At 38.2% G+C, this 14,480-nt stretch overlaps 1 protein-coding gene and 2 pseudogenes across 1 annotated transcript; all 3 read right to left on the reverse strand.

Moving 5' to 3' along the window:
* Positions 1 to 671: 671 nt before the first annotated feature.
* LOC137714944 (uncharacterized) lies at positions 672 to 6,553 on the reverse strand. Its single transcript, XM_068454107.1, has 5 exons — positions 6,312 to 6,553; positions 3,762 to 4,276; positions 2,554 to 3,042; positions 2,068 to 2,394; positions 672 to 1,162 (listed from the first exon to the last, which is right to left on the reverse strand). Exons 2-5 carry the CDS (start codon positions 4,226 to 4,228, stop codon positions 727 to 729), a joined length of 1,719 nt encoding a protein of 572 aa, XP_068310208.1. The 5' UTR covers positions 4,229 to 4,276; positions 6,312 to 6,553; the 3' UTR covers positions 672 to 726.
* A 770-nt stretch (positions 6,554 to 7,323) lies between these two features.
* On the reverse strand, positions 7,324 to 12,231 carry LOC137714253 (subtilisin-like protease SBT4.6; annotated as a pseudogene).
* A 64-nt stretch (positions 12,232 to 12,295) lies between these two features.
* LOC137714254 (subtilisin-like protease SBT4.4) lies at positions 12,296 to 14,237 on the reverse strand (annotated as a pseudogene).
* Between the last annotated feature and the right edge of the window lie 243 nt (positions 14,238 to 14,480).

Consider the following 14,480-nt stretch of genomic DNA (forward strand, 5'->3'; position numbering starts at 1 on the left):
TGGTATATTCACATTAATCCACAAAATTTGAATCTAAAACCTTTCATTTATAAATGAAATAAAAATACTACTAGACCTAAGTGGCAAAATCTTATTGTAATTAGTTTCTTTTCTTTTTCATTGGTTGGATTCCTCTTGTCTCAAAATTGGTCTTGGCCATGTGGCAATCGGGTCGAGGATTTCAAGATCTCTTAGCCCTTCTAGTTTGTGTAGCTGGCATGCCAACTCGCAGTTTAAGGCTAAGCGAGTAAAGAGAAGTTGGTGATTTTACTTTGCGCTTTGTTTTAACTTCTTTCAAATGTGATTGTGGGCCAAGGAAGGAACCCGTCTCGTCCGTAGGTTCTCCATAGCTTGTTACAAGGACTTTTGAATTTGCATTAGATGGACGTTGAGATGGTTATTATTTGTGTAGACACGATGAGTGAATGAATGGGTGGAAGTGAATTTGGTAAATCATATGGTGAGATGGAATGTATGGGGAGGTGCATGGCATCAACTCAAACGAACTAGCCAAATGGTCGAACTGATAAGTAATACGTTACAATACTCTGCAAAATGAATTGCGAGAAATTTAAATGCACGTTAAGTGCGTGAAAAATAAAATTGCTCAGTGCAAGAAAATAATTTGCAGGAATTGGAAACTAATTTGAAATAGAAAACCATATAGGTCTACATTATTCTGTTCAACAACAGTGACCAGTACAATAGCAATGAACTAATTTTTTTTCATAGCTTGCAATCTAGGGCTCGGTTACTCAGAAAGGCATTGTAGGAGACAGTCACAAAGACAAGCAACAGAAAGGAAAGCACAAGAACAAACGAAGATGAAAAATGACGCCAACGATAAAACCGTCGTCGGAGAGTGATGCACAAAGGAATTTTCGAGCCCTCGTCCAATGACAGACTCTCGTCAATAAAAAATCTCAGGTCATCATCATCACTTAGCTCCACCGGTTGGGTTGGTAGTTTTGATGCATATGCTGTCGTTATTATGATCTTGTATTCACTGGGATCTACCCCAAGAATACAATACAGTCTCTGCACAAGTTCTTCATATATAATGCTGTCTGAAACCATAATTCCTTTCGTTTTACCACCAATGTATGTGGAATTGCTCCACTTCCCATCATAGTTAACCAAAAGTCTAAGCTTATTCATTTTCCTGAAGATACATGGAAAACATTAGTCAGCAAGAAAGTAGATATAAACTGATTAAATGAACCAGAATTTAGACTAAACGTAGAACGATTGATAAAATAAGCCCTAGCCGTAGGGGGAGGATGATCCTTCTTCCTCCTCTCTCTCTCTTGTTCTTGCCTAGTCCCTTGTGATGACTTAAATTTAATCCTTCTGCCTCCTCTCTCAATTTTGGGTATTTTATTACCTTCCAATTTAATCCTTCTTTCAAAACTCTTCCTCTAAACTTTTTCTTTCTTCCCTCTAAGACCTGGTTTGGTACTGAGGTGATTCTGAAAAAAGCTGCTATCAAAAAAAGCTGGGAGCTGTTTTTGTGTTTGGTAAACACTTAGTTTCAGCTTTTTTTCACAGTTTTGGATGAAAAAAAGCCAAAAACAAGAAGCTGCAAAACCTAGCTTTGAAAAACTGGCTTTTTTTCACATTTGTTTTACATAAAAGTTTACCAAACACTCTAATACTGCTTTTTTTTTTCTTTTCAAAAGCACTTTTACAAAAAAGTTTACCAAACACTCTGCTGCTTTATTTCACAGCTGCTTATTCTCACAGCACAGCAGAAGCAGCTTTTTTTCAAAGCACATCAATACCAAACCAACCCTAAATCTAGTGCTATATATGATGATGCTTTTGGAGGATTCCGGCTATCTACTCAAACGTCAGGTAAGCAACCTTGTGATTTATGCGATGTAGTTTGTGTCGTTTTTGACAAATTCCAACCTAATTTTGGACTATATTTAATGGAAAACAAGGGACTTTCATTTTCATCGTCGATCATGATCATCATCAGTCACCTTGGAAGATGAGGATGATGAGCAATAAACCAGAAGAAAATATCCAACCATTTCAAATTGACAAAAGAGCAAAAAAGTTTACCTTCTAGTTCTAGAAGAAGATACTCGGGGTTTAAGAATATTCATCTTCGACCTCTTATCCAAACATAGACTTCGTTCTATGAAAAATGCCAAGTCCTCATCATCGGCTATCTGTACTGGTTGAGCAGGCAATTCTGATTCATCTGTAGTCTTCATTATGATCTCATACTCATCTGGATCTATCCCGACGATACGATACACTCTATCTAGAAGCTCCTCACAAGTAATGTCCTTTGACACCACTATCTCTGTCGCATTACCACCAATGTATGCAGTATTAACCCACTTTCCACCATAGTGAACCGAAATTCTGATTTTACTTATTTTCCTGAAGATGAAATTAAACAATTAGGGATAAAAATAACTAATAGTAAACAAAGTAGTTTAATAGTTTATGCTCGTTCTTTCAAAAATCAATCATGACAAATTATAGAAATTGACGACTTATAAAAATAGAACATTCAAAATCAATATGGAGGAAAATTACCTATCCCTTGTGTTACACTTGACACCGACCATGTCTGACGATGCTTCTTCATGTTCTGTAAAGGCCTCAAGAATCCTCTGCAAGTTAGATGTTTCTGTGCATTCAAGAATCTTCACAAGCTCATCCAGGCACCAAGTTGAAGAAGCAAAGTCTGGTGAAAGAGTGACGAGGGAAATCTGTGATTTTTCAATTGCTTTTACAAGTCCTGAGGAAATAGGTAGTCCTGTTTCAAGCCCTTTGTCATCTCTAAAGGTGGTAATTCCTTTCTGCTCCAATGAATAGTACATGTGATCCACAATATTCAAGCGGGTGTCTCTGCCTCTAAAAGACATAAACACATCATACTTCCATCTTTGAGAAGAAAAATGAGGAGAATAAGGTGTTGAGGTTTCAGCCAGTATCGAAGAAGAGGGGACCGTAGAAGGAAACTTAGGGTGCAATTTCCTCCATATGTCATCAACAATATCTTGAATGAGCTCTGATTCGCGCCTACAACAAAGAAAGAGACTGTTAATCACGTTGTTGGGTGGCCAGCAAATGAAGTCCAAATAGCATAACACACTTTTCCATCCTCTCTCACTATCTCTTTTTTTTGCAACTTCTCCTACAATAACTTTGATCAATGAGTGATTTTTTCCCATCATCACCACCGTATTAGTTGCCATTAGATGATTGTGATTTAATCTAGCTACTGCATAAATTTTGAATTTTTACTCACTAATTTTTAGCATAATTCTTCTTCTGATGATCGATTCAACCTCTGATTAAAAAGTTATACCTTAGTTATATTTTATCTCATTTATTCTCTTCATAAAAAATAGGAGGTAGAACCAATAAAGATTTCTTTTTCGATTCATCCTTGGAAAATTGAAGATTTAGGTTGTTATTTTTTCATATTTCATATTGTAAAATCAGTAATATTTAACAAATCAAAATTTTGTTCCATATGCATGTTATTTGAACTCAATTAAGTTTGTGAAAAGATCTGATAAGATTTCATATTTTTTTTAAAAACACATCTTTCCGGCTAAGGAATGGAAAACATTTCTCTTGTTACATGAATCCAATTTTCATTTCATCAGAAAATGCCATCCTCTAATAAATTCCTTGGAAATTCTATAGTCAATGGAATATACAGTTATCAATTTGGTGTTGCAAACATATATCATTTAGCAGAAGAAAAGAGTGAGTAAAATAGATATGCATACCGGCCCCTTGAATCCCACCCAGAGAGGCTTGCTACTTGGGTTAAAGCAGCTCTCCACCTTTTAACCTTGTCCGGGTCGTCCTTGTATGTTTCTTTGTGTCTAGCAAAGGCTTCACCAAAACTCCCTGTTTGATTTCGTACATCAGACGGATCGACATCATAGAAAATTGGTAGCACCGTTTTTTTTTCCCCATGGTATTCAAGAATATTTACAAGCTCATCCAAACACCGTGGCGAAGATGAATAATTATTTCCCAGAACAGTAACTGCAGTCCTCGAATTCTGAATTGCAGTCAGGAGTTCTATCTCGCACGCATAGCTTTGAACATGATTGCTGAAAGCTTTTATGTTCTGCTTCTTAAACTCTGTATATAGAGCATCTACAAAAGACTTGGTGGTGTCTTCAAAACTTAAAAATAAATCATATACTACTTTATTGACAACCGCTTCCACAATTGCCCCCGCCATTGGAGATGTGGTTCTCAATGGAATAATGAGATTAATTTCACAAGCAATCTGCAGGAGACGGTACAACTTGTTAAAGTAAGCAATTTCGTAATACAACCAGTAAAAAAAATAAAAAATCTAGTCTGCAGAATTCATACCATATATGAGACAAAAATATTCCCAATATATCGAGTACGTCTTGAAAGTAAAACCTCGATTTGCTTTTCCAAATTTTAAACCGGAAAATTGAGGATTCGTATGATAACAATTTCATTTTTAATTTTTACATAAAGAAAAAAAACCTTAATTAATGAAATTGTAATCAAACAAGATATCTGGTATGGAAAGATTGCGAGTCTGGGCCAAACCTGGGAGCATAGGGTCTATTAAGTTATGGATTTTACCAAATAGATTGGAGGCTAAACCAAATCTACTATGCCCAAGCATATTCCATATTGCTTAATAAATAAGTAAAGATTTGACCAACTCTATATTAAAAAAACTAACCGGCTGAAAACCCATAAGAGAGATAAAGCCCAATTGTCTGAATAGAAGTCTGGTTATGTATATATTAATGCAAAGGTGTGGTTCGCAGTTACTATCAGTCGGGCTCATATTGCCAAACCAGATTGGCGTGTAAGTTACGGAGCTATTACTATCAAGATGGTGAGCACATATTGTCAATTGGGCTAATATTACGATTACACTCAAATTTAAGGGGATAAAATATAATTTTACCCATAAAATCTAAATTACATGTTAATGAAATTTTTTTTGACAACTAATATAGGGTGAAAAGACATTTTTATCTTCTATCACAAAAAAAAAATTAAGAACACCAACGTAATTTCACAAAACAAATTAATGTTTTTTGTTTACGCCTCAACTATAGGTGATTTTATCATCTCTAATTAAAAAAATAAAATCAATAAATAAACATCTCTCCCCACCCTCAAGTTCTTTCTTCTCTCCTTCAATTTTAAAAATAAAAGTAAAATATTTCACGCACTGTGTATGAGCATATACTAGTATTTATAATAATTATGCATAGGTCAATAAAGCATGCAGTTTAAGCTAGTTAGGACATAACTATTATTCCCTTCTCTTTTCACTTTATTCCATCCTTATATATAATATATCATTAATTTCTATTATTGATAAGTGCCCAATTTATTATCAAGATTCACATGATCTATATATTTTTCTTTTTCATTTTAAAGTATTGCAAACAACTTTTACTGACACATCCCAACAGAAATCAAGGCATGTTGGCCGACACCCGAAGGTGACGTAACCAAAAGGTAAGTGATGAGTAGTTAAAACGTACATATACATGCCATGACAATATATAAATCTCAACAATATAATAGCATTTTTAAAATGAAATAAAACATGACATGATAGGCACAATCTTAATTCAAAAGCATTTGTGAAAACTATAAAACCTTTATATAAAAACAAATGTTCACTCACTAATATGTAGTCAGATCGTAGTCTCTTAGTCTTGCTTTACCTCGTAACTCCTCGGAATAATTATCTCCTCTAGCTGAAACAACTATAGTAATTAATTTATTAACACATATACGAGTCAGGACGTTGGAAATAGCCTAGGAGGGTTCTGGTCGAAACCCAAAAGTCAACGGTCAGACTGCAAAGTCAACGGGTCACGGATCCGAGTCAAACCGGGTCAGTCAACCCGGGTCAGGTCAAAGGGTTTGGGTTGGATCCAATGGGTCTGGGCCTAGCCGTTGGGCTGGGTTCTAAGGTCCGCCGGCCTGGGCTCACTAGGGTTTTGGGTTAGGGTCAACGGGCCTAAGGCCCTAACAGGAAGGGCCCAAGGGCCTTTAGTTCACTAAACTAAATTAAACAAAACAATTTAATTAAAGGGTTGGGCTGGGTTTTCAAACGGCCTAAGGCCCGAGTTCTTCGAACGGCCCGAAGGCCTTGGTGTTGCTGGGTCAGGACGAGCCGGCCCAACGGCCTGGTCTCGACGGGAAACAAGGGACGCCGGAGCTTTCCCAGCTCCGGCCGATGATGAACAACAACCCTAGGGTCCGATATAGGCATAAAAATGAAGAGGGAGGTGAGAGGAGTAGTTTGGTACCTTTAGTTCGCCGTGAAAAGGATCGGAGGTGACCGGATTCTGGGTTTGAAGGTCACGGGTGCGCCGGGGTCTTTGGGTGGGTTCTGGGTGTCTCGGAGCTTGCAGAGACGAGGAGGAGTGAGGGAGAGAGACCACGAACCCGATGGTGATGGCGCGCCGTCGTCGGGGTGTGGGTGTGTGTAGTTGGGTACGTGAGGGTAGCTCGGGGAGGGTGAGAGCGTGAGGGATAGAGAGGTGAGTGAGATCTGAGAGCACTTCCAGGAAGCCTATTCACTATTTAATCCACCATAAATAGTAACTTAACTGTCTTTTTCATCTCCATACCATTACACTTGAATAACCTTGTAATAAAATATTTATTTTTTTAAATAATACAAAATAATTTTATATGTAGTTTCGAATATAATTTTTAATCAATTTCGTTGTACCATTTTCTATTAAAAAATTAATTTTTTTATTTTTTCTTTTCACATGGTGCAACACATCATTCCAAAATCTTTTTTTATTATTATTTTTTTTCTTCATTTCACATGGTGCCAACGCACCATTCCAAAAGCACCAAAACTCCTTCTTTTCAACCTGTGTTCCCCCCCCCCCAACGCACCCAAACTCTCCTCGCCTCTCTTCCTCCATCTTCACCACCCCACTACCGCCTCTCTTCCTCCATCTTCACCGTCCCACCCACCTCAGCCTTCATCAACGGTCCCGATCTTCCCCACTTCCTAACCAAACTCTCTATCTCTCCTTTTTCCCCCAAAAACAAATCTCAAATCGTGCGATCTAGGCGCACCAGTGGAAGGAGGAGGATCGCGAAGGGGCGAAGGCAGTGTGGGGTGCGGCGGCAGCTGCGGCGGAGGAGGGACTAGATTACTACCATTTGACTGTGGGTGTTCATCAACCTCGGCGACGAACTTCGGCGAGAGCCGTTGAGTTCGAACCCTGGGTTTTACAGTTTTTTTAATTTTACTTTTTTTTTTATTAATTTTATATTATGGCTGATGTCGCCCTGATGTCAGCCTACTTCATGTTGCCTTCGGGCTCTCAGGCTAGCAACTCGTGTCAGGCCTCTCCCTCGACCCTGCTCGGGCTCCATCGCCAGCAAACGCTGGGCTTGGTTGCTCGGGCTCTCTGCCACTGTTCGCAGGCCTGTCCCTCGGGGGAGAGCACACGCTGGAAGTGCTCTGAGAGAGAGTAGCTGAGAAGAGAGAGATAAGGGGAGTGAGTTGAGAGGCTGCCACGTGGCAGCATCGGGGAGAAAGAGAATCAAGATAAAGGGTCTTGATTTAATTAGGATAAGGGACCAAATTGAAACTTCCACAACACTTTGGGGCAATTTAAGAAGTTACAATACTTTTCTTGGGTGGGGTTTAATATATGTAGTCGGATCATAGTCTTCTAGCCTTGCTTGACCTTGTACCTCCTTGGAATAATTATCTCCTCTAGCTGAAACAAATATAGTAATTAATTTATTAACACTACGAAAAGCTAGGAAAATCCCCTTATAGTTTGCTCAAACAGAGGATTTAAATATACGAAAAAATTCTACACGATGTCACGGACACATACACATCGACCACGCACCGCCACATGGTCGCATGCCCTCACGCACCGCCAGCTTGCGGCCCCACGAGCAGGTCACGCGCCTACACGCGCTGGCAGATAACAGGGGAATATCCCGTCAGATTTGACGGAGACGTCTGTTAACGGCGTTACCTTAACAGCATCAGAATATTCCGTGAACCTTAACGAAATATTCCTCCTTCCCCGGTTGTCCTCTGCCGTCACTGTCTGGTTTGCTTGATTCTGCAAATTTTGCCAAATTTTTTGTAAAAATTTTAAAACTTCATATCTTCCTCGTTTCTCAACCATTTTTGAAATACTTATATATGGAAATGAAGCTTGGGAATTGAGATAGAAGCATTAGGCGAATATGCAGCCAAGACGTCTACCCCTGGGGCACATAAATCTGGCTGAAACACATTGGATCATAAATGTTATTATAATCTCCGCAAACATGAAAGATAACTGTAGGTGACAATAAATTAACTTATACCTTGATAATATCGGGTGGAATTAGATTCGGTCATTCAGTGAAGAAATGATGACGAGAAATTCTTGCCTTATCAGTATGAGAAATAATCAATACCTGGTGGAGTTCATGTAGGAGATGACCACATTATGTTCTTCACTGTTTAAAGTCGTTGCAGCTAACGGGAGAACTTTAGAAGCATCGTCAATGTTCATGTAATTGGGTAAAACCGAACCTAGTGCACCAACTTTGTATGCCTCCTTAACTCCAGTAGTGCATCGATCACATATCACAATCTTTTCCTTCACTAATGTACTGTCCAGACAACCTAGTTCACAGTTTCTGCAATGCAACAAACCAGTACTGATGTATCTTATTAATTACGATTAATTTTTAACGTTAAAAGGTACAAGAGTTACCTGGCGTCTTGTTCCGTGCAATTACTTGAAGCATCTTTTCCATGAACCGGAGGAAAACTTGTTCCATTTAATGTGAAAAGTGTTCAAAGCATTCCCCTGTTTGCGTAAACACCTTTGGAAACAATATAACAAAAAATTAGAAATATATAAGTTTATTGGTAAAAGAATAGAGAAAGTCGATGATACATACAACTAGTGTCTGTCCATTTCCTAGAACAACTTTGTCAATGATCCGACTATCCATGCTACTTGCTGCAACTGTAGGCATCCATGGTGCCACACTTGAAACAGTAGCACCCAAAGGACCATTATTACCCGCAGCGTTTGATGTCAGTATCCCTTTCTCCATCGCATGAAAAGCACCAATTGCAATAGGATTCTCATCGAAATCTTTTATAGAAGAAGAAGCAATTGAAATTGAAATAATGTGGACTCCATCAGCAATAGCATTGTCAAAAGCAGCCAACGTATTATGTGCACTGCACAATTGTGCCAGGGAGCATACGTTGTATACTGCAATTCTCGCAGCAGGAACACCTCCTCTTGCAGTACCTTCTGCTAGTCCATAAAAGCTCACATCCTTTACAGCGTTCCCTGCTGCCGTTGAGGCGGTGTGGGTTCCATAACCCCATGCATCCCTTGCAGACTCTGTTATGTAATATCGCGCCCCAATGAGTTCGCTGCAAAAGGAACCATTATAAGAAATGAAAAAGATATGACTACTTGTAGGTTTTCATCCTATTCGAAAAGAATTTGTATATCAATTTGGTGAATATGATTTGGGGCCCAAAGTATTAAATTTCCATGGTTTCACACAAACAGTAGATTGTGCAAGTTTATGGGAGCATTAGGTAATTTGAAACACCAAAAGTATGTACCTATGTCGAAGAGTGTCAACACCAAGAGTTAAGAAGGCATAGTTCCCACAAAGAGATTCAAGAGTGTCTTCAAATAGTAGTTTTCTTAAATAATGTTGGAACGAAAGAGTGCAAAACTGGAAAAGAGTGTGAGGTTTATTAAGCTATAATTTGAGTCGTGAGCTAGATTGTGAACATTTGAGGTAGAGAATTCTGTAGCTGAAGAATAATAGTGATGTTTTGGTGGATAGTTTATGTTAATTTCCCTTCCTCTCTTTTCATATTTATTGGTTAGTTTTGCAACATGATAAGAAGCTACTACTAAAAACTGATGAATACTGAGGAAGCATGCTTCTTCCAAGTGAAATTTTTGCCGCCTTCACAAGTAACTTTCCATTTCTTTGGAGGAGGACCAAAACCTTCATCTTTAAAGCTCTCCACCTCCGGCCAAATTCCACTGTCAATCACACCAACAACAACATCACTCTCAACAGAGGGATTTCGATTGATTTTCTCACTGAAACCCATAAAGTCCCAAGATCTTGTTGTTTGAAGTTACAATTCTCTGCTCGGAAAGACAGGACCACTCCCTTCATATCTTCAATGTTCAGTTCAAATACTCGATAAATTCTCAAACCAAAAAAAATATTACTCGTTTCTAATGGCATGGATAAGAAAATGCCTTTGATTACTCACTAGCAAGTTTCTCTCTTTCCTGTTCAGCGAGATGGGCAGCAAATCCATTGAAACTCCTTTTGTAACTCCTTACCAATAAGTTTTCAGCAGAATCGCTACGGAGGAGAGAAACACGAATTGAAGACCACTTTATGACTAAAATGAAAAAATAAAAAGAAAACTACATACATAGATTACATAACTTTCCTGGACAACTCTCTCTAGAATACTGAGGTGGTGAGACAGCAATGTTGAGAACACATGATCAGGAAGTGACCCCAAGTACACGATGTAGACCTGCATCACCCATCCATCATTGTATTCACAATCAAGCACTAGCACAGCTGAAATCCATGGCAGATTGTATCGCCGCATAATCTTACGAGCTGTCAAGCAAAAGAGAAAACTATTGTTTTGCAGCTAATATAACTCCTCATACCTTTCTATCATCACAAGTTAATGAGCATAATAAACTCAGAGTGAGGAGGAGAATGGGGAAAGGATGATAAAACAGAAGAGCTCCAAGTCCATGCTTAGCCATTGTCATTTTCTCAAGGTGAAGATATAGGACTTTATATACTGGGACTAAATGGGGCAGTATCTCTTCATCTACAGGAAACATCCAACAGTTATTTTCTTAGTTACATATTGTAAATGTCAATTTACTTAGGAATTGGCTAATTTCCTAGACTTGTAATTGTGTCCATGTTTCGTAGATTTAGGCAGATTAATTTGGGGCACAAGACTTATTCAGATTGAGCAGAGGGTCGACTACGTCTACAAGGTAATTTGCATCTGCAAATCATATTAGGAAAACTATATTTTTGTTCTTAAGTTTTATAAGTAATGAAATTCTTAAAATTCAATTGGCAAAATTGTTTTCTTTCTTTTCACGTTAAAATCAATTCTCTTATTTCTTATTCTCTGAGGAACGTGATTTTCTTGTGATAAAAACGAAGCTTGAAAACCTTTGTTACTTTTGCAAAAACTGATTTGAGAGTGAATTAGAATTATAAAGCAACTTTGTGACATGCATGCTTGTTTGTGGATAATCGATTCGAAAGAGTTCAAGCAAGGACTGTGTAAGGCAAGACAAAAGTATCGGGTAGATTCTTGTTTAGGGTTTATCTTTCTGAGTCCTATAATACTCCATCCTTAGTGGATTTCCAGAGGTTTTTGCCCGTTGGGTTTTTTCCTCATGCCATTGGGTACAAAAATCCTCGTGTTCATTTACTTCTTTGCAAGATTTTATTAGTTTGATTTAGGATTGAAATCTTTGTTCAATCCTATTCCGTTTATCTGCTTATTCTAGTGTCCAATAAAAGGAACTGTAAAAGGTTTCATTGGTGTGACCTTATTCCCATAACCTGTAGTGCAGAATGAGTCTAACTCTGCCTAATGATAGCTCAGCATAGAAACTTTATGTAAATCTTCTTTATAAGCGTCATACACTAGCCCGGTGTTTATAGCTTTTTTAGGATTGATTTGTCCATATCCATAAGCAAATTCACTGGTGGAAATGTTGTTGCTATCATTTGTGTTTTGTGATCCAAGTTGCATGCATAAAAGAGAGTTGCTAGCTGGTCACATTTTTTAGATTCAAACTGAACTGAACAAGCGATCGCAATCACGATATCATACCAGTAGTCGCTGTAGGCCAAAATTCAGAAGGATCATTGCTTCGCATTGCAGCAAATTCAGGACCAACGTTCATGAATTTTTTGTTCAGGATCAAATCTTCAACTGGGCCAAAATCCAGGGACCAACGCTCCACTTTTCTTCAATTATAAGCCAAACATATATCAAAATGCATACAAAATGCTATCAAGTTTTATTATGAAAGAAATAAACTAACAAAGATACTGAAATAACATGTCCAAGAACAATGCCTTGTCAAGGAAAGGAAAGCAAACTGACATTAGGTATATGTATGCTGCCATTAAACTTTGAACTAAAATTCTTTTATTATTGTAGACCATTTGAAAATGTAAGTCTCATCAATACTCATGTTCTACGTACTGTGTATACAACAATCGGACTTCTAACGGTATGAGTGCCATCAGACCAAACAAGGGCCGCAGACACTCGTGATTCAAATTGCAAACTGCTCCCAACAACGGTGACATCAAAGGTCTGCTCCTCATTCAGGGACTTGAAGGAAAGAACTTCCGGCGCCACTTTGATATCTACTTTGGCATTTGGTGAGATTTTGGAATTGTAAGTTGAGTTTGCAAGGCCTACATTTTTAACTCGTCTATGGAATTTAACCGTAAAAGGTTCCATTGCTGCTACTTTAGCTCCCATCGAAGGGTAATTAAGTTCCACCAGTGACCCTTTTTCAGGACCTGTAGGGCAACTACTGTTAATCTCCTGATATAAGTCTAACCGTGCTTTCATCATATCTAGTGCATAGCAACTTTATGTAATCTTCTTTAGATGCTTCATACACAAGCCCGAGGTCTATTGCTTTTACAGGATCGATATGTCCAGAACCAAAAGCAAATTCACCATCCGAAATGCTGCTGTTTGTATCATTCGAGCCAAGCTACGAGCATAGAAATATATTTTAGTATCATACTTCTAAAAATTCAAAATGACACTGATCAAGAAATAACTTTGCACGAAAACCATACCGGTAGTCATAAGAGAGGATTTGATGGCTGCGGGAGACCAATCAGGGTGGAAGGTTTTAACGTATGCAGCTACACCAGCAGCATGAGGGCACGACATGGAAGTTCCAGATAGTATAGTACATTTAACGCGCCTTATGTCTTCCGGAATTGAGATAGAAGCATTAGGTGAATAGGCAGCCAAGATTTCTACTCCTGGGGCACTTAAATCTGGCTGAAACACATTGGATCATAAATGTTATTATAATCTCCACAAACATGAAAGATAACTGTAGGTGACAGTAAATTAACATTATATCCAACTTCATTAAGTGTAACTGAACCCAAGTGCTCCAGATTTGTATGCCGCTCTATCTCCTTGTATCTCATCGCGTACCACTATCTTTCCCTTAACCAAATCACTATCCAAGCATCCTTCTTCACAATTTCTGTAAAGCAATTTTATGTTAACAATTCAGGTTATAATTTCTGCAATTAAAAAGAAACGGGCATAAGAATTACCGTGCATCTTCTGCAGTGCAATTTTTCGTTCCAGCATCTTTTCCATATATCAGAGGAAAACTTATTCCATTTAATATGAAAGTGTTAATTGAATTACCCTGTTGTTTAAGATGATTAAAATGCACTAAAATAAAATTTGAATTCTGAATTGATAAAGAATTACACTAAATAAATATATTTCTGAGGATAAAGAAGTTGAAGAGACGTACAAGAAGGGTGGTTCCACTTGCAAGAACAATCTTGTCAACAAAGTAGCGATCCGTGTTACTTGCCGCAACTGTCAATATCCATGGTGCTACACTTGACACAGAAGCAATACCAAGACCCAAATTGCCTGCAGCCTGTGAAGTCAATATCCCTTTCTTCATTGCATGAAAAGCACCAATTGCAATGGCATCCTCATCCAAACCAATCGGATCTAATTGTCCCAGTGAAATTGTAATGATGTTAACTCCATCAGCAATAGCATCATCAAAAGCAGCCAGTAAAGTGTGAATACAGACTTGATATGCTGCAATTTTTGCAGCAGGAACGCCTCCTCTTGCAGTACCGTTTGCTAGTCCATAAAAATTTACATCCTTAACAACATTGCCTGCCACAGTTGAGGCAGTGTGAGTTCCATGACCGATTTCATTCCTTGCAGACTCGGATCCATAATGTCGAGCTCCAATGAGCTTGCTGAAAAATAAGCATTAATTTTGGTGACAAAACTCGAACGGAGTCTAGACTGGGTTCAACGCGTATTTGTCCTGAGTGTAGCTTTTTGTCTCAATGCCAAAAGATGGCTCGAGAGAAAGAGAGAGTAGACGTGCCATTGTTTGAGGCTGCCTACAAAAAGTGCTTGTGTTTGAGTGTGTGTTAATATGATTTCTGAACCAAATGATTATGCATCGAGTGGGATGTTGATTCGATTAAGTTATTTTATGTGCCTCAAGTGAACGAGGACTTAAAATTTAGTGTAACTTCGTGTATGCTTGCCTATAAAGTAAATGAAAGCGAAATAGAAACTAAAACAAGAAACAAAGTGTAATTATTTCAGACGAAGTGAAGATTATAAA

This window comes from Pyrus communis, chromosome 14 (assembly GCF_963583255.1).
Source record: "Pyrus communis chromosome 14, drPyrComm1.1, whole genome shotgun sequence".
Taxonomy (NCBI): Eukaryota; Viridiplantae; Streptophyta; class Magnoliopsida; order Rosales; family Rosaceae; genus Pyrus; species Pyrus communis.